General features: G+C 36.6%; 1 protein-coding gene across 4 annotated transcripts in view; it reads right to left on the reverse strand.

Moving 5' to 3' along the window:
* ZEB2 (zinc finger E-box binding homeobox 2) overlaps positions 1–21,398 on the reverse strand; it is a 131,808-nt gene that overhangs the window by 17,118 nt on the left and 93,292 nt on the right. For 2 of the 4 annotated variants that reach the window (XM_025404603.1, XM_025404604.1), the window contains exon 4: positions 19,392–19,463. The exons of 1 other annotated variant lie outside the window; for it this stretch is intronic. In XM_025404603.1, the coding sequence (XP_025260388.1) occupies positions 19,392–19,463 (72 nt within the window). The remainder of the gene's footprint in view (positions 1–19,391; positions 19,464–21,398) is intronic. One more of the 4 variants, XM_025404605.1, reaches the window with a different exon arrangement.

Consider the following 21,398-nt stretch of genomic DNA (forward strand, 5'->3'; position numbering starts at 1 on the left):
GAAATACTGACTTGCAATAGACTACAAAACCTAGTTTATTTGTAAGAAGTGTTGAAGATGACCAGTTATTGACTGAATGTTTATTCTTGTAATATATGCAAGAAGTGGGGGGGCGGGCACTTTCCTTTAATTAAATACGCACATTTTATTTTATTTTTTTTCTTCCTGGAATATTAGTCTGTATACATTCTTACAAAGAATGAAAGAAATTTAAAATGTTTTACATAATTTTTTTTTAAATGTCAACAATTGTATTCTAAGATCCATAAACATTAAATATAATATAAAATTAAGGTTATTTTAATAGTCTATCTGAAATTTCCTTTTCTTTTAAGAAAGGTATATTTAATTTTTCATTGTCCACTAGACTGAACGTCCCTAACCACAGATACATCCTGTTGCTAAATATAAGCTTTTAACCCTTCACCCTCTGAATGTCACAGACAGCCAGGACTACACAATCTGAGACAGATGAAAACGGAAAGATATTCCTAGACAGATAATAATGCAACTTTGTTAAAAAAAAATCACCAGAATGTGGCATTTTATCTTTCCCTATAATTTTAATCTTTAGTTCAGTATTTTAAAGCTGCTGAAAATAAAATTAAGCTCACAACTGATAGAAATAAAATAAAAAGTAACAGAGGGAATTAAGAAACTGGTGTGTGATTTTGATGTGACTTTAACTTTTGTAATTATGACTCTATTCCTGTGAAATGAATAAGAGTTGTAACTCAATTTTAGCAACTTGTGTCATAAGATTTTGTATATTTGAAACCTCTAGATGTGTTTCTGAAATAAGTTGTGACTTAGATATCCTAAATAATATTTTTATGCATAACACAAAGTTGGGAGAGAGTAGCTGTTATATTATTCTTTATTCTAAGTAGATGAAAAAAGTGCTTTGCTGGTACAATTAATCATGGAATCCTATTATCATAGTTTTTGAAAGCAGTTAACCTTGGTGCCACTAGATTGTTCACCTTGTCTTCTCTACCATAAACAATATTACAGTATTTGACATAATAATTTTCCTTGGCAACTGTGGCAGGGTGATGCGCAAGCAAGCCAGGCAATTTTTTTTTTTTTTTTTTTTAGCTTTCATCATTATGAACTTGGATTTTTGATAAGGAGAATAGAAAGTGGAACCATCCATTAATTCAACAAGTATTTATTGAATGCCTAGTGTGTGATAGACATCATGTCATGCTCTGGTGAGCAAAAAACAGATCTAGGCTCATCCTTTGGGAAGTCACGAGAGAGAATAATACAACTGATACTATCTCCAAAGTCAACACATCATTACAAACTCAGATAAGTATTATGAAAGAAAGTTATGTGGTGGTATAAAAAAAGTAACAGAGGAGCCTGATGGCAGCTAGAAGATCAGGAAGGTCTTAACTGAAGAAGCATGAAGTTACCTAACTGTAGAAGCTGGAGAAGAGCAGCATGTGCAATGTGGTGACTGAAACAAGCATGGGACATCTCAGGATGTAAAAAAAAAAGGACAGTGCTGGAGTGCAGAGGGTGAAAGGAGAACCACGCGATGTAAGGGTGGAGAGTAAGGCGGGAGCCAGACCATGCAGCAGGTAAGAGCTTGTTAAGGATTTGGGTTTTTACTATGAAAGAAGCAGGAAGCTATTGAAGAGTATTAAGCAAAGAGGATGGTTGGATGAAATTATGATTATTCGCATTTTTAGATGACATCTTTGGCTATAGTATGATAGGGATTGGAGGAAGAGAAAAGTAGGTCCTGCGAATCCAGTTAGGAGGTTCCTGTCCTAGGCCAGGCAAAAGATACTGTTAAGGAATTGATGATGGACATGAAGGAAGTGGCTGGATTTGAGAAATACCTAAGATATAAAATTCCTCAGATTCATTTGGGAAAGAATCTGGTTTGTCAAGTTGGGAGATGCTAAGATCCCTCCCTCAGGTTTAGACTTTCCAAATTTGATGGATGGCAGGTGACATTCATCAAAGCAAAGAACACTAGAATTCTAAAAAGACTTGAAACTATAAACAAATACATGGGACCAAATAAAAGGAAGTGGGAGAATTACACTTTGTGGACCACTAAACTAAGCGCCAGTAATCCTGAATGCTGTGATCTCAAACCTTTCTTTTTTTCCTCTGTAACTTCTAATAAGTTTAACAAGAACAACGGTCTATTCCAAGACTGTATTTCCCTCAAAAATAGATTTGGAATGTACAGTAATGGATTAAGATTTTATACCTTGAAATTTTGCTTAAATCTGTTATTAGCTGGACTTAATAAAGAATATGGGCTTTAGATAAGATCACTTTCCTCTTGCTGTACACACAATGTCATGGATGCTTTCCAGTGGATACTTATTGGTGGTGACTGTGATGATGTCATTTAACTTGCATCACTGAGGCCCTATGGAGTATGTAGAAACTGTCAACTTGCATAAACTATTTGCTCATTGTTTTGGATCATCAAAATAACATCAGATCTATAAAAAAAATTACCTTTTACTTTTGATAGGAAGAAAAGATAAAAGGGGCAAAATGGTGAAGCCATGATGAATGTCTTTTGAGTAACTTCACTGCTTTTATCAGTGACTGACTTCTTTTTCAGTGCTATGACAGCAGAAAGTAATGTAATAGTTCCTTTCTGAATTCGCATCTACTTGAGGGTTGCCAGTGGTTTATGTTAAGGGTTAAGACATGGTTTAAGTTTTCTGAGAATACTGTCCTACTTGATGACCTTAGTGTAACCTAGTAAACATAGATGGATGTACATTTAATATCCTAATTTTATCTTGATATTTCAGCAACTATTTGAATGATCTGGCTATCTTTGCATGAATTTTCATTTGCATATGAATGTTTCCATCAGAAATGTAATCATATGCAAATTCAATTGGATTTGCATTAATAGCCTTTTGGCTTAAAAGGGAGGAAAATTCTGATTTTTCTGGATAGGCAAACAAAACTGCATCTAGATACACTACTGTTGCTTGGAGAGGCAATTCAATTGCTAGATCAAATTTGGCCATGCTAGATTTCTATGTCAAGTGTGATGGGGACAAAAGACATCAAATCATGCGCTCTCTTTAAGGATCCATCTTTGATCATCTTTGTATCCTGGGCATTGAGTATATTGCCTAGAAATTAGTAGGCTCTCAAGGATCATTTATGGGATGAACGCGGAATAAATTATGTCCTTAACACTTATCTTGGTGTAGAGGTCTTTTAGTAAAAGGAAGCATAAAATGAGATACCTGCAGCTGAGCTAGGGACTTAGACCTAATATTCAGGCAACTGTAGAATAATTATTTGATAAACTGTGTAATAGTGGTCATAAATACTTGCAAGAGTTTGATAGGGCTCAGATAAGTATTCAAAAAGGGTTTCATGAAGAAGATGGCACTCAATCATTTAAATCCATTTGCTCCATCTGGATATTTCTTCATGCTGTATAGATATGCTGTTGTTTATATATCTCATATACCTAGGGTCACTTAAGTGGGCTAGAGTTGAACCTCCCAGAAACTAGGTATCATCAGCATGGATCTAATGTAGTTTTTCCCTGAGGTGCAATAGGTGCTAGTAATATACAGTTTTTCTGCCCAGTACTTCAACATTCACCTTGTCCTAGGAATGGTTCTCCATTTCCCGATTGCCAAGCCTTATGGTACCCAAGGAGCTGCTGTGTTACCACGTGATCCTGCTCCCCTAGCCATAATTGATCTCTGTTGCTCAGGTGAGCCACTCTTAGTCCTCTCTTCTCCAGGCCAACTTGTTGATTGGTCCAGGGTAGCCAATAGATCCAATTAAATCCAATAAATCCCTTCCTTATGATTTTAGGACTTTGTTCCAGAAAAAGCATCAAGGCAGTTTTTAATTTTTTTTCTGCCAAGTGACTGTAGCTATAAAATGTAGAATGAAGGAATTGTTATTTTCCATCTAGAAAAAGAAGATTTATGAAGAGAGACAATAAAGCAGGCATACAGAGAAAAAGCAGACAAGATTGCATGTTCTGACAGTTAATTTCTAGCTCTTCTCGTTCCTGAGGCCGAGGTGCACCTTGCAGCGGTTCTGTTGACCACCTTCCTTAAATTCTGTGAGCCAAGAAACTTCCTTTTCTTCTTGAAGGTATGTTGTGTTTCAGTCTCTTAAAACTACAGTCACCCTAACAGTAATAATACTAGGACAAATGATGGGATTCAATTTTGGTTACTCTTAGAATTGTTGGGAAGAATGAAGTTTTGATTGTATCTGAAAGTTTGTATGTTTGTTTTTACAAAGATTATGCAGTAATGTGTACTGGATACAGGAATGAGGTAGAAAAGTAGCAGAAAGGTTGTAGAATTCTTCACTGAATTTTTCTAGTGTAAAATCAACCTCATTTTCCTTCTTTCTGTAATCCTCTTCACTCCCTGGTCTCCTTGGAAGAACTGCCAAAACACACTGACAAAGGATATTTGCATGGTATTTATGATCAAACAATAACAAAAATTCACAAGAAGCCTCAAGTAATTTCTTCCCATACCTTCTCCAGAGATTTTGCATAGTCCTAAAATTTACCCTAATGTCTTGCAAATATCTCTCAACCTTCCCTAAGGTTAGATAACCTTTTCTTTATCAAAAAAAAAAAAAAAAAAAGAATATCTAGCTTGGACAACAAATCTTGTCTGTATAGAAAGTAAAAGAACTAGCCAGGCATGGTGGTGCGTGCCTGTGGTCCCTGCTACTGGGGAGGCAGAGGTAGCAGAAGTGCTTGAGCTTGGGAGGTCGAGGCTGCAGAGAGCTGTGATCACACCACTGCACTCCAGCCTGAGTGACAGAGTGAGACCCCTATCTCAAAAACAGAAAAAAAAGAATGTTAATTAAAAATGTTTCCTCATGACCATGTGTATTTTAATATTGTTTGATTGTTAGGGTGAATTTTCAGGTCCCTTCTTGTCAGGAAAGCCTCAGTTCTCTTGGCAATATGTTGGTCACTCTTACTAACATTGCTTATTAATGACACGTTTATAAATATCTTTATGTCTGTGTTAGATACTGATTTTTTAGACAGATAACAATAAATATCAATATAGACTGGCTTTAAAAATTATTGCTTAAAAATCAAGCAATGTTAGCAGAACTCTAAATAAAAGAGAAATATTGGTCCCCAAATTAGTCAGCCCCCATAATCAAGTTGCTTTAGAATACTTTCTCAAAGATACTTAAAAGTGGGCCTTGCTGAGTGTTTACAGGTAGTGAAATATAGACTGGGTAGTTATTCTTTATCATTTTCTGTTTCCCTTTGGTATTTATTTTCTTTATTTGTAACAAGCCTGTGTTCACATTGGAAGACAGGTGCTCTATTATCACCGGTTTAGTGTCCTGCATGCTTTTGATTTTCATAAAAAATTGAAAAAAATTGAATATTATGTTAAGCCATTTAAGTAAACATCAAAATGAATAAATAATTCTTTTTCAAAAGAAAATATCTTGGAAGGTACAGAGGACCTGCAGCAAGTATATGTAAAAAACTGAGTAGAATCATCCATCCATCACCTTTTTTTAATAACTGTTTGTTGAGTGCCTACTAGTGCCAGTGTTCTTGGAAATTAGGACTTGAGTAGTTAATTTTTTTTCCTACTTCTGTGATTCACCCATTTGGAGATATATACACATAATGGTTGTGACTCTGCAATATACAGACATGTAAATATGTATAATAGGACATCTCATATATATACACACACACATGCTTCCCCAGTGTAATGTAATGTATGTAACGTAAATTATGTATTTATCATATAATCTGGCTTTTGCTCACTACACTATGAAAGGTAAAGGGACCTGAAGAAGCAATTACAAATCTAGGTAACTGTATTTATCATCTTTTTGAAAAACAGTCTTTTTGTTGACATCTCAGATGAGAAGAAAACACAGAAAATTATTTTGAACATAGTCATTTGTATAGAGTTTGTTAGTTTAAGGAAGCACGTATTCGACATTTGTTGAGGTCTATAGATTCTCATGGCTGCTTTTTTTAAAGTTGACTAATTAATAAATGTAAGCTCTTCATCATTAAAACTGCATGTATGCATTTTTGCAGAAGGCTTCCAAAAGACATGTTGGCACTAGATACCTAAAAACAACCGTGAGGGAAGAGGATGATCTTTTTCTCATTATACAGCTACATGGGCGGCCTCACAGAGCCTCCAACTGGTACAGAGGCATGGATAAAGCCAGGTCGTCAAGAGCAACAGAAAAGTTTTCTGCTTTTCCTGGGAATTAGTACAGCATCTTGGCTGCTCCCTCCACCCCTGCTCTGAACATGGCTTTCTCCAGGGAACACATGTTCTGATGCCAGTGAGAGTTTCTCATGTAAGAGAGCTTCACGAGAGCGAGGTGAAGAGTGGACAAGGAATGGGAATCTGTAGTAGTCTGTAGTATCAAATATCTCCCTAAACAGCAGGAGATCTTACATTAGGGAATTTTGAATATCAAGATGTAGAAACTGCTAACACTCAGACAATTTTGATTGCTGTGTATTGGCACAGAATGATAGAGTCCATTACTTTTAAAAAAATTCCCAAGATAGACAATATGCACTTGTCTTTCACATTACTGTCTAACCGAAACATTTGGAATTGGTATATTACCAAAAAGACAGACCAGTTTATTACATTTTACAGGAGTTGATGAAGTAAGGTGATTTTGCCCAGCAATTCAATGCTCTTTTCTTATGTTTTATGTAAAGACACGTGAAACCTAAGAAAGCTCGGGACAGTCAGTGATTTTCAAAAGTCAGTGGCATCCGTATTATCTGGGAGCTTGCTTGAAATGCAAATTATTGGGGCCCATCCAAACCTATGGAACCAGCAATCTGTGTTTTAACAAGTCTTTCAGGAAATTCTGACCCTTGTCCAATTTAAGAACTCTACAAATTCAGTCCTCTGCCTCGTATGGCTAAATGAGACATTCATAACATGATTTTGGAGAGAAGCACAATCAGTCCCATATTATTATTATTAGGTAGCTTTCCTGACTATCTCAGCCTGAGTTCACATAGATTTCCTTCTTCACTTACTGAATGTCATCTGTGTGTCTCAATCATTGAATTGATCACATCCCATTGTAATCTTTCTCTTACGTGTCTGTGAGCTGATAAAGGAATGAACCATATGTTATTCAGCTTTGTGTCACCAGCACCTAGCACAGTGCCTGGGTCACAGTTATTATGCAATAACTGAATGATTAGGCAAGGCTCAGGGTCCTTGGACTCCTCATTTTGGCTCAGTTAGTTCATGTTTTTGAATTTCAATTTCCTCAACTGTAAAATGAGCCAGGGTGTGCTTGCCGGGGTATCCTCAAAGTTCCAGAATTCCATAATTTCAATTAATTAATTACCTTAATCAATTTGCTTTTTCTTTACTGGCTAGGCCTAGAGAATTTTATCTGTCTTCTTTTCAATTAAAAACTCAAAACAACACAGCTTTCTGATGGGGAAATCAAACATACAGATTAAGAGAAAATATTTTGGAGGTGCCTGGAAACCCCAGACACATCACAAGCAAAACAGTGCTTATTAAATATTTGTTGAATGAATGAAGTAGGCACTCAAGAAGCTTGAAATATCAGTTATTTCTTGTGGGAACACTTGCTGTGAAGTGAAGATAGCTGCTCCTAATCGCAAACAAAGCTAATAAAACCACAGCATTCATTAGCCAGGAAGTGAACAGGCTCTTCTCGGTGTTCACTGATTATAGTCTGAAAATCATCTCCCGTCTCACCTGCCAAGCACTACTTCTATTTTTCTCTCCTCTGAACCTATCTTTCTCCACCTTATTTTTAAAAACTCAATGTATGAAGTTAACTAAGAAATTAAAAAATAATGACTTCCATGACAGATGTCTGACTGGCGGACAAAACTCTTCCAACCTATAAAAATGTGACAGATAAAACCAAGAAGAGTATGACATGCTTTATAATAGTATGATTCCCTCTTTGTTAAGTATTTAGGTACTAATTGAATTATCTGATAAACTGATTTTGTACAATTGATTAACACTATATATCCACTCAACTCTTGCAGAGAAATACGTTATAATCAAACTTGTATCGCTTCTGTTACTCATATAAGAAAGTTAACTAATTTAAAAGTTTTAATTTAAGCTCCATGTAAGAGGAATAGGAGAAATTATGAGTTATTAAACCAAGAGGATAATGAAGGTAAAAAAAATGTTCTTATTCTTTCCCCCACTTTCCCCTATGCTAACGATGCGACGCGCAGAATTGATGGTTAAAGAGGCTTAATTGCTGGCTACGCTGCCAACCTTATACTAATATTACCAGTTTAGGGGAGTTACACCTGGCACCACTGTATTTCTTGGTCAGGCAAGGTTTTCAGTCTAGATCTGGATCTTTACTTGGGGTTCAGTTGCTCTGGAGATACCCAAAGAAGGATCCTGTAAACTTAGACTTAACTGGCATTTCTATTCAATACTTGAAGCAGTGCCTCTCTGATCCCACCACTTCCCATCCAGGCTTATACTCTCCTATTCTTCTCATGTATTTTGTGAGATATGAACAGGACTGGCTACATGGTTGGTGGGGCCCAGTGTAAAATGAAAATGTAGGGCCCTTCATTCAAAAATTGTTAAGAACTTCAAGACAGCAACTGCAGAGCCAACCAAGCAGCTCTTACCAGTGCTGGGCCCTGTGCGACTGTGCAGGTCCCAGACCCAGGAAGCTGGGCCTGTGTATGTTATCGTGAGGCAGCGCCCCCGAGAGCCTCCCATCCCATGACAGCTAGTGTGGTCCAGTATTTTTTGTTTTCTTCATGCTTCCAGTAAAATTTCATTAGAAGAAAGGGCAGGGTGGGGTGGAGTCCAAAATTTCTAGCCTAATTTCCTCATTTAACAGATGTTACAACTAAGGTACAGTGAGGTTAGTGATTCATACAAAGTTGCACAAGTACTTTCTGGAAGAGCTGTATGTAGGATTTATGTATCCTGACTCTTCACCCACTGCTCTTTCTACTGCACCATAATGACTCAACATGAGAGAGAGAGAGAGAAGAAAAGAGAGAACCTCATCTTTTTAGTTTTTCATCATGCCTGACTTGATACCATTTGAACAGGCCCTACATACTGAAACGATCACAATGACATTATAAGCAATTCTAAATAGCCACATTATTACACCATACAATTAATATGGCGGAAAGTCAGTTAAAATGCCCACTTCAGTGTGTGTCTGTGTGTGTGTTTGTATGCATGTGTATAAAATTTTTACTTTTTTTCTCTCTCTTTTTTTTTTAATGTCCCCACTCCTCTGAATCCTAAACACTTGTTTTATTCTTACATCTTTTTTTTTTTTTTTTTTTTTTTTTTTTTTTTTTTTTTTTTTTTTTTTACTGGGTAATCCAGAGCTCGGTCTAGTGGAGCAAAAAGAACACATAAAAGTTCTTCTGGGGCCGGGCGCGGTGGCTCACGCCTGTAATCCTAGCACTTTGGGAGGCCGAGGCGGGTGGATCAGGAGATCAGGAGATCAGGAGATCGAGATCACCCTGGCTAACATGGTGAAACCCCATCTCCACTAAAAATACAAAAAAATTAGCCAGGCGTGGTGGCGGGCACCTCTAGTCCCAGCTACTCAGGAGGCTGAGGCAAGAGAATGGGGTGAACCCGGGAGGCCGAGCTTGCAGTGAACCGAAATCGCGCCACTGCACTCCAGCCTGGGCAACAGAGCGAGACTCCGTCTCAAAAAAAAAAAAAAAAAAGTTCTTCAAATTCTCTGTTCAAGATGCTTATTTAAAATTTCCATTTAATATTTAAGGATTGTATTTCCTAATTTGACTCTTTCTAATTTGTAATCAAGTTTCTAAAGGCACTCAATAAAGAATAACTTTCCATAGCACCTTGCAAAGGTGAATTTTTATTAGGTATTATTTTAACATCTGTTAAAATAGCAAGTATTAGTTATTAGTTAGCAGATATTAGATATTTTGTAGTTATGGTAAACAAGAAATGCCTCAAGCTTAACTTTGGAATAGAAACCAAAAAAGAACTTTATTCTGGGTTCATTTTGCTTTCCCATTTCACATATTACTTGTTATTCTCCCCCCATGCTTAATGATATCCTCCTACATGTGTTCCACTTCTTCAGACTAAATGAAACTGTGTCATCCCCTGATAATAACCCATCCCTTACAGACCTTTCCCAAACGGCCATTCCTGCTTTCATTTGTTGTGACTCACAGAACAAAGAAGAAGGGTCAACAAACTCCTTAACTCACGCTACTGCTTCCAATCAATGTTCCTGTTTCGTCAACTCACTCATCATTTATTTGTTTATTTATTCATTAATTCAACAAATACCCTGGTTATGAACCATTAACACTGTATAAACGCTGTATAAATCCTCTGAGAGGGATTATGGATAAGAGCAAACCTAACCTCTAACCCTCAAATAGCTTCCACTCTGTAGCTGTAATGTTTTGAAGTCGGAAGTCACACATTTTCACTATCATGTTTTAGGACATTGCCTGTATAGTGCAAACAAAATGACGCCTGTCCCATGATTACATTTCCCCCAGGATGCCATTGCATTCTGAGAAACTTCATCACTTAATAGGTAGCCCATGCACGACCTGGCTTCATAGTGCTTAGGCTTTCTCTAGTCCAGCTACATGGATGGCCACACTTGCTCCTGGGACAAGAACCAGAACCAGAACCAGAACCGTGAAATTTCACTCTCTGATTTCTACTTTCTCCCCTTCCATATCATTCAGTTCCTCATTCCCGTGAAACATGTACTTCAATGTGACAATCAGGCCCTGAAAAGTTCCCTAGTTCGTTTTACCCCTTCTGATTTTATTTACCTCAGTTCACCTTGGAACTTGAAACCCTCACTTCCATCTCTGCCCCCTTCATTTGTGTCATTCTTACCCTGCTGAACTAAGATCCAGTACAATTTCTGAAGCATCAAACATATCTTTAAAAAAATCTTAAATAATAGTATAGTCTTGTTGCAGACTATGTTTTCAAAATGGGATATTCCTTCCTAATAATTGAATCTCCATGCATTGTTCACAACAATTACTCTACATGTCCACTTCTCAAGATTCCAACCCTATTCCTATTCCCTTACTGCTAACTGATGGGCTCTTTTTCCTACTGACTTCAAAGAGTGCAACCCATACAGTGTGTATTCCTTGGATCACTTTAAGTTGACTACATTCTCTCCTATCATCATTCTGTCTTCTTCTTCTGATCTTACTGCTAAAAAATAAACATTATTGTGGCTATCATCTAAAGTTATTTTAACTCGTTTGATAACCCACTCCATCTTTCACCCAATCTCCTTTTACGTTTCAGCCTTTCTCTCTCGTGCAAGGAGGCATGCCCAGCAAGTCTTTGTCCTGAAGAAACTCTTCCCTGAAATTTGCAATTTCTTTAAGGCACCTCTCTTGTCCTGTCTCCAATATTTGACCCTACACTGTTAGAAACCCTCTACAATACTGAACACTTTGCATTTGAACTTATATAGCTTTGCTGTATTTCACACAAAACATCTTAATCCAGATGATATTATAATCAATAATAATGGCTAGAAATGATAGAGCATTTATTATGTGCTAACGTTGTACTAAATATTTTACACACATTTCCTATTCATCTACCACTGTTTTATTCACCCAGTTGAATGCAGGTCCTTATTGAGAGTGACTATTCTTTTCTCATTGTATCTTTCATGATGACTAATAAAATTCCTTGCACTTAGTAGGGTCTCAATAAGTGACCACTGAGTTGAATAACTAATGAGGCTATAATTACTTATTTGTAAATTTTCTCTTCTTGTCATTATGATGTTTGTTTATCGACACCATAAAATTTTATGTTCTTTAGTGGCAGGAACTCACCCTTCTATTTCCTTAAAGTTTCTCAAGCCTCAGTTCAAATTCTACAAACCACAAACACTCTGAATGTATGTATTTTAGTGGTTGTTAACAATGGGCAAATGTTTTGTTTTTTGTTTATTGGTTGTTATCCAGGGTAAGAAGAAAAAAAAAATATGATTTTTCTCCACTTCCGTGAGAACAGCTTTTTAGATTCCCCACATGAGTAAGGTCAAGTGGTATTTGTGTTTCTGTGCCTGGCTTATTTCACTTAGCATAATGTCCTCCAGGTTTATCCACGTTGCTGCAAATGACATGATTTCATTCTGTTCATGGCTGAATAGTATTCCATTGGGTATATATACCACTCGTTATCCATTCATCTGTTGATGGACATTTAGGCTGATTCCAGAGGATGAGGAGGGTAGGGGGAAGGGTGAACAGTGAGAGCTTTGTCAATGGGTACAAAACTACAGTTAGATAGGAGAAATAGTTATGTTGGTCTATTATATGACTGGAGCTCACAAAAATGTAGTGCATATTTCAAAATAGCTAGAAGAGGGGTTCTCGAATGTCCTTATCACAAAGAAATGATAAATGTTTAAGGAGATGGATTTGCTAATCACCTTGATTTGATCATTAAACAATGTATATGTATATCAAAACATCATGTTGCACCCCACAAATATTAATACGTAGAATTGTTATGTGTCAAAAATAAATTTTTAAAAAGAATACGATCCCTGATATAAGTCACTTGTCAAAGAAAGGAAAAGTCTGACAACTTTCATCATTATTATACAGAATCATTATAAATACTACTAAATCCTCCTCTTACACAGTTAAAGAAGGGATGCTAAATAAAAATGAAATCAGATATAAAGCGAAACTGGTTCTTAACCTTCATATTTTAACCTCAAATGCCAGAGTACTGAAAATAATGTGTCCTACAACTTGTCTGTGTAGTTTTCCAGAATGTCAAAAGAACTTAAATGTCAAAGGCTCTCAAAATTGGTTAGCCCTTTCATTACAAATTTGTTAAATATTGTATTTTTGTTTCCTAGAGAAGAAGTTAAGGAGGAACCAGTGTGAATGGAGAATACAGTTTACAATGTATTCATATCTTAATGAATAAAAATAGTTTGAAGTTGGCCAGGAGTTGTGGCTCACGCCTGTAATCCCAGCACTTTGGGAGGCTGAGGCAGGCGGATCACCTGAGGTCAGGAGTTCAAGATCAGCCTGGCCAAAATGACGAAACCCCGTCTCTACTGAAAGTACAAAAATTAGCTGGGAGTGGTGGCGTGTGCCTGTAATCCCAGGTACTCAGGAGGCTGAAGCAGGAAAATTGCTTGAACCCAGGAGACAGAGGCTGCAGTGAGCCAAGATCGCGCCATTGCACTCCAGCCTGGGCAACAAGAGCAAGACTCCATCTCAAAACAAAACAAAACAAAACAAAACAAAACAAACCTGACAAAACAGGGTGAGCATCTAGTCTATGTTAGTTGTTGTACTGGGTGCTTTAAAAATGGCATGCCATGAGAATGATACAATGGACTTTGGGGAAATGGTGGGAGGGTGATGAGGGATAAAAAAAAACTACATGTCAGCACGGTGTACACTGCTTGGGTGATGGGTGCACCGAAATCTCAGAAGTCAATACTTAAAGAGCTTATTCATGTAACCAAACATCACCTGTTCCCCAAAACCTATTGAAATAAAAAAAGAAACAGAAAGAAAATAAAAATACAGTTAAAACATAAATAAATGTGACATACTATTTAATCCCCACAGCGAGGCCTTGTACATAAGGAATCATGATTTCCATTTTACTGATGTAGAAATGAAGGCTTATCAATTATATACTCAAGTTAATGTAACTAGTAATTGGTAGAGATAAAATTCAAGTGTAGGTTATTGGTGTCTAGAATCTGGAGTCTTCCAAAACAATTGCCTCTCATATGTAAAATAATTTTTGTATTATTCTTAGGATACTGGAGATGAGTTTAATGACTATATCAGAATGCATACAGGTAGTTCTTAAACAAGAATTTTATTGTGTTGTGTAAGATTAAGAACTGATGCCTAAATTGGCCTTGCCCAGTTTCTGGATGTAAGGTACTTTTTCCCCCCTCTTAGCAAAGGAAGCACAGATGCAGGTGGTTATTAATAGCCCTTTATAACTAGAGGTACTAGGTTGTCTGAGTAAATGTAACTTTCACACATTAAAAGAGGAAAACATCAGGGCCCTGTTTGGATCTTGATACGCATGTGGAACTGCAATAATGTTAATGATCACCATGCACCTAAGACAGCTCCTTGTTACTACTAGCACTTAGGCAAACTCATGTTTATAATGCTTCCAGGTTTTTCCATTTCTCTACTCTTCTTAGAAAATAGTTTTTTCACACACTCTTAAAAATTTTACCTAATAATTTCATTTTGAATTTAAATCCTATTAATATCTGAAAGTTGTAGGGTTCTTTGTTAAAAGGTATTCTTTATCTTACATATGAAAGCATTACAATTTTCTTTCTTTTTTTAAAAAAACATTAAAACTGGTGAACTTATGCAATGCGGAAAGTTACTAATATAAATCCAGGTTTGCGCTGTTTTATGTGTTACAGATCAATTTTGCCATTCAGTTAATCTAACTTTGTTGTAAAAAAATATATATATATAGTGATACTCTAGGCTATTCTTCTTTGCCTTTAACAAGGCAAAATCCTTCAGGGACTTAGATCCTGGTTTCACTCTCTAAAGATACTGACTTAGTCGCCTCCACAGAGAATATTTTCCCTACTGTGGCTTCCTTTATCAGAATCCATTTCTTCTCCACCAAATATTCATTCATTGACTCATTCATTCATTTCACCAGTCGTAGTATCTACCATGTATGCTCCCTGCTATAACTGGGCTTGTTGAGGCAAAATGGAATAGCCCTTTCCTTAGGGCAAACATTTTTTTAGTCACTTACTAATATCAACATATACATTCTTATTATTACTATTTTTGAGATAGGGTCTTGCTCTGTCACCCAGGCTGCAGTGCAGTGGATTATGGCTCACTGCAGCCTCCAACTCCTAGACTGAAGCCATCCTCCCACCTCAACCTCCTGAGTAGCTGAGATTATGGGCCAGACCACCACACCTGGCTTCATTATTTATTTGATTACCTGAGTAATTATTTATTTAATTACTGGCTACAGAACAAGGTCAGCCAATGAGGTAGATACCAGGATGATCCACCCTCATTTTCAAGCTGAAGAAACCTCTTGTCTTCATGAAATTGACTCCATGAAATAAGGGCAAACAATATAAAGAGGAACAATTAAACATGCTGAAGTTAGCAGTGTACACCTTAGGGTTGTGGGATTTCAGAAAAGGAACAGATTGCTGTCATTTGGGGTGTTCAAGGCTGACCACATCAAGTCCAACGTGACCTGGACTTGAAGAACAGAAGGATGGGGAGAATTTGAATGACTGGAAGACAGGAGCTGGGGGATTAGGGTCTGAAGGGATAGCATGGGCAGAGATTCAGAGGTTGGTATAAATGTGGTTCTTTTTTGTTATCACCCAGGGATTTGGTCTGACAAGAATGGAGCGCCGTTGGTATACAATGGATGGCACTTATTCGGACTGAAGAATGTCCTGTAGGTGCTCAGGGGCAATTCAGGATTCTAAGAAGGGAATTTGGACATTGAGGAAACTGTTAAAGAAAACATGTGGGCTGACTAAATACAGGAGGACATGAGGGTCAGAGAACAGTCAAATGTAACTAAGGCTTTCAAGTTTGGATGAGTGGAATAAAGGAGAGATGAAAATGTCTGGTTGGTTACTTTAGGCCAGGGGTCAAAAATATGTCAACCTAAAAATACAAAAGGGAAGTCCAAGTGCTGTTTGTCTCCCATTCACTGGCTCATTTCTTCAAAGACACTTTGTGATGGAGACCATTCCCGGATTCATGGTGATAAAGCAGCCCAAACCCCACAGGTTCATTGGAGGAAGACATTCTAGTGTGGGATGGCTAGAGAAGACGTTCAGCCAATAGCAGGATCTTGATGAGTAGGACTTGGGAGCAGAGGAAGATGGTCTTTTAGATGTAATTTCAACAAGAAAAGATGTATTATTTCTAAAACCATATGTATTTAGCATCCAAAGAGATGCCAGGGAGAAGAAGTGGTAAGCTTGTAGCTAGGAAGACTGATATGTACTTATTCTCTAAAAGGGCAGAGTTGTAAGCTGAAGATCACTAGTACATTTCTAATTAACTAAGTCCAGTGTATTTATTCAGCTTTCTTTCAAGGGTAGTTATTTGAAGCTTTTAACTGAGTTCTCACCTTTACGAAATTCTCTTTCTTTGCTTCTGAATGTTTAATTTTTTTCTCTTGTGTCATAATCTTTTTTTTTTTTTCAAAAGAAAATCTTCATTGACTTTCCTCCCCAGCCACCAGGAGCCCTGGCCTCAGCTTTCAACAAATACACTCAGTCGTAAATCTCATAGTTCTATATGATCTTGAACATGATCTGAGTATATTTGCATAACTCTCAAATCTCTATCTCCAGCCCTGACTTCTTGGATTTCAATTCCTCATTTCCAAAGGACATTCCCATATTCCCATATCTATCTATCTTTTATATGAAAATACTTATGTCTAAAGGCTGGTTCAAGATCTTCTCAAAATTAGATCCTTCTTCTGTAAATCTAGAAATAGCAAGTACTGCTATATTCTAAACATGCAGATCTGGAATTCTGAAGCCATTTTGCCTCCTTCATTCAGATAATCAATTGCTTATTAAGAAGTCAGTTTGCTAATTTCATCACTGTCTCCACCTCAGGACACGATTTTTATCACGTCACACCTGGATAACTACAATGACTTCCAGTTGTTCTCTCAGAGTCTAGTTTTCACCCACAGAAATCATGGTAGCATAACATGACCCAGACTTTTCTGTCTGGTGCTTTATATTCTCCACCATCTGGCTTTAACTTAAATGTCCAGCTTTATTTCCCAGAAATTGCCTCCTAGGACTCTCTGATTCAGCCAAAACCCTTTACTCACTATCCTCTGAATAGATGTCACACTTTCCCTTCTTGGCTCACAGACTCCTCTTCAACTAGAAAGCCCTTCCTCACTCCTCCATGACTATTGAAAATGTATTCAGTTCGAATTCTACCTCCCTCACAAAACCTGATGTGAATGCCCATTCCATAGACTCTCTCTCATTTCTGTAATTCAAATAATTATGGGCCAGGCGCAGTGGGACATGCCTGTAATCTCAGCATTTTGGGAGGCTAAGGTGGGAGGATCACATGAGGTCATGAGTTCGAGACCAGCCTGGCCAACACGGTGAAACCCCGTCTCTACTATAAATACAAAAATTAGCCAAGCATGGTGGTGTGTGCCTGAAATCCCAGCTACTAGGGAGGCTGAGGCAGGAGAACCGCTTTAACCTGGGAGAGGCTTAGTGAGCCAAGATTGCACCACTGCACTCAGACCTGGGTGACAAAATTTGAGACTCTGTCTCAAACAAAACAAAACAAATCAAAACAAAACAACAAAAAACTAAATAATTATGGCTCCTACCATTTGTTGCAGGTTTATCACATATTTTCACTTATTCATCATCATTATTTTATCAGGTGTATTAGTCTCATCTTCCAAATTAAATGATAACCATGTTTTAGTCTTTCTGACCCATCTTCCACCTCATATGCACACAACAGTGACTATATAGAATACACTCAATGAATATTTATTGATTTATTTATTGACTGAATACATATGAACTACAAGGTACAGCAGGTATTATGAGAAAAAAGGGGGTTTTAAAGCCTGGTGAAAAGACATTCAAGATGGACTTCTAAACCTTCTGAATAGAAGCAATTTTTATTAACTTCACTTTAAACTCTAGGTGTATACAACAACTAGTAAATTGTCACTTTGTGGGTAAATCTTCTTTTGTGACACTTTAAGTGCTTATAAGGGTAATAAAAATCAGTTTTTGTTTATGCTGGAGGCCAAAATTTAACATTTATCTTTAAAAGGAACTCAAAGCCATTTTTGATCCCATGAGTTGGGACATTATAGAAAGTATCTAATTCATGATATCGCTTTATTACTATGTTTTAATATGAAGTCATTTTATCTTGTTTCTATTTTTTACATGGTGATAATACCCATGCAACATAAAATATTAAAACTAGAAGTAGTCTTATCAAGAAACTAGTTTAATCTACTGGTTTTTTTGCAGTTGTGGGAACTGAGTTCCAAAGAGGAAAACTGGCTTGCCCAAGGTTACAATCTTGTCATTGTCGGGGCTGGGTGTAAAAATTAGGTTTATTGGGGCTTGATTCTACACTTTTTCTAGAATCATATATTGTACAGTTTTATTTTTATGCCTTAATTTGACATTATTCGAATGAATAGAATGACAATAGGTTTTTATTATTTCTCTTATTTTATACCCAGGAAAGTGAATTCATGCTTTCAAGTCATTAATAAGCACATTTTAAACAGAAACACAACATGAGCAATTTATTATGGTATGTGTCAACATAAGGGTGATATAAAGATCATCTTCGTTTTTTACATTTCATAAAACTTCAAGCTTTTTTTTTTCATGGATGAGTTGAGTAGAAGTAGTTATGTGTTTTTTTGTTTTGTTTTATTTTGGAAGATAATTTTATAGTGGACACTATGCTAATATCTGTGATGGTAGTGTAGAGAACTGTTGGAAACACCGCTGTCCCCATCCCCCCACACAAAAAAATAGTCTCATCTAGGAAAAGAGAGATAAACATGTAAATTTGTGTTGGTGATGTAAGAATGTGAGAGAAGATGCCATTCAGTGTTTGGGAAAAAACATGGAATATCACAGTTGTCCTGAAACTCCATTCTATTACAGTAGCAGAGTAAAACAAAACGCCGCTCACTATCTTCCCACTGTAACTTTTTAGCTTCATTAAAAATAAGTAAACTTGTCAATTCTTCTCAATTATTCAGAAGGGTTCAAGGATGCAGAGAATTAACAAGTAAAGAAAGGATTTAAAGGAACTCAGATGATTAATTATTGAAAGAAATGTTCATGGAAATTTGTCTTTCTGAAAAAAACATTTTACAGTCTAAATTACACCATATTGTTTGAATTCTCAATGACTGATATCAAGCTGTGGCTAGCAGAGGCATATCATATCCTAATTTTAAAATAATTTTTTGCAGTCTTTTAAAATAAAAGTTACTACTCGAGATTCACCCAACTCATGCACTGAAAGGATCCATTCATAGAGTTCAGTATTCTCGAACATCACAGGTAAATTAGGGGTGTGAGAATGAAAGATACACTTGCTTAGTAAAATACCAAAATGTAGAAAATTTTGATTTGAAACAAAACCAGAGACCTGTAAAGTCTGACTTACTTGTTAAGTCATGGAGATACAAATGGATGGGTCAGTGTTTCTTTCCCTGCCTCACTAAACCCACATGACACAGGACAAATGTGATCTGAGCGTGGCCAACATAACTCACCTGTACCATTGTTAATTGTGGTCTGGATCGTGGCTTCTGGCCCCATAGTGTCATAGTCTTCCTTCATTTCTTCTGTGGGGGAAAATTATCTTTAGCATTTGAGAATTGTAGAAAGGCTTACTATACTAAGCATGCCAAGCACAGGAACAAGGAAGATTCTTTTAAAGGAAGCAGAGAAAAGGCTTGTTGTAAACCTCTAAACAATAGCTTTGTTCACGCAGTTGAATGAATCCAATAGTGCTAGCTGCACAAGAACTTATTTACTTTAAGCATTACTGCAAGCTGTGAAAAACAGAAGTGCTTATTTGGAGCAAACGAAGGGCTTTTCTTCTGGTGGCAGTTCTAGTGACAAACGGGGGAAAGATATTATTTTTTCAATAAGAGTCAAAAGCAACTAAGTATTTGTACTCATGAAGAGGCATGCTGGCTGCTATGCCTCTGGAAACTCTGGATGCTTAGTGGCAAGTCAGAATTTCACATTTTGTTTTCATGCTTTTCTTTCCCCTTTAGGGGGCCATAATGGTGCTAATCTATGCAAGCATACTTTTTGAAAACCTAATTCTACATATCAAAACTGGGAATGCCCAGTTTGTACAACAAATATCCCAGAGGTGACAACAATACCTGTTTCACTGCTTGATATAAACTTCTAGAACATACCTGCCTTATTCCTATCCCCACCACTCCATAAATGTCTTCTCCTCATCATCATTTATGCCCCAGTAGGTAATCATAATCATTTTCTGGGGAAACATATATAACAACAGCTCAGTGTTCTGATGAATATATATATAATGTTGAAGTTAAAAAATTCGTAAACAATGAAAGGTCACTATCAAAAATTGCAGTATTTTAAAATAAGGGAGAATTTGAAAAATAGGGGCACTCTCAAATTTTCTGCTTACCAGATTGTAGAGGACGTAGGAGGACAGAGCAGGATAGCTGACAGTTAAAAATCTCTTACGTAAGTAAATTAAACATGAAGTTTAAAAAATCGTATTTTTACTATGACAATACTAATGAGACCAAATATGCTCCAGGATGAATATCTCTCTGTGATAATCATTTTACTTAAAACAAGGGAAACTTTGTAAATAGGACTCTGCGAATTCCCAAATCTGTCCTGGTCATTCTTTGCTTATCATATTCTAATCTACTTTCATGAAAGAACAGGTTCTAGAAAATGTTACAGAAAAAATAAAATAAAATATATTTTACAAGCAGTGCAGCAAATCTGTTTATGGCATCAGAACTAAAAAATCATGATCCTCTTAAGGTAAAATACACCGATATACCTAGATGCTAATTTAATGCCACTCCTCATAATAATCAGAAAATTTGAATGATATTTGTTTAAGCTGTACAACCACTTTAGATTCATTCCTGAGCAAGGAATTCTCCTTTATTTAAAAAATATTTTCAGAGAGACATTTTGCATTAAACATTTAGAAGTTTAATATATAGCAATATTATATTGTCAATTATAATCATTGATCATTTGAAAGTCTCCCTCATCTGATATTTTTATCAGTCTCTGCAAGGAATTACATTAAGGTATTTCTGAGAAGTTCAGTACTAGATATAAATATAGCTTTTGTGTCTTTCTTCCTTGCTCATCTCATGTGATTTCGGGTAGCCAAGAGTCACAAGAATCATAAGTTTTCCATCTGAGAGCACATCAAGTCACTGAGGGGAAAACAGTTAACAGCATTTTTTTTTTTTTTTTTTTGCATAATAGTGGTAATGTTCAAGATTTCTGCTGCACTTCCTTCCTCATTGTCATTTTCTTATGAAAAAGTAAAGAGAAGTTACAGTAGTTGGTTGCTTCCCAAATTAATAAATGCTGGGTATCCAAATGTGTAGTCAGCACATTGTGTAAACTGCATTTTGTAGTATTATTTAGTTATAACCCTTTTTATCCCAAGACTATGCAACTGAGATCTTTCAGAGATGTTGGATGAGATGGTGTCACTTTTACCTAGAATGTACTTTGCTTTGATTCACTGA

This window comes from Theropithecus gelada, chromosome 12 (assembly GCF_003255815.1).
Source record: "Theropithecus gelada isolate Dixy chromosome 12, Tgel_1.0, whole genome shotgun sequence".
Lineage (NCBI taxonomy): Eukaryota > Metazoa > Chordata > Mammalia > Primates > Cercopithecidae > Theropithecus > Theropithecus gelada.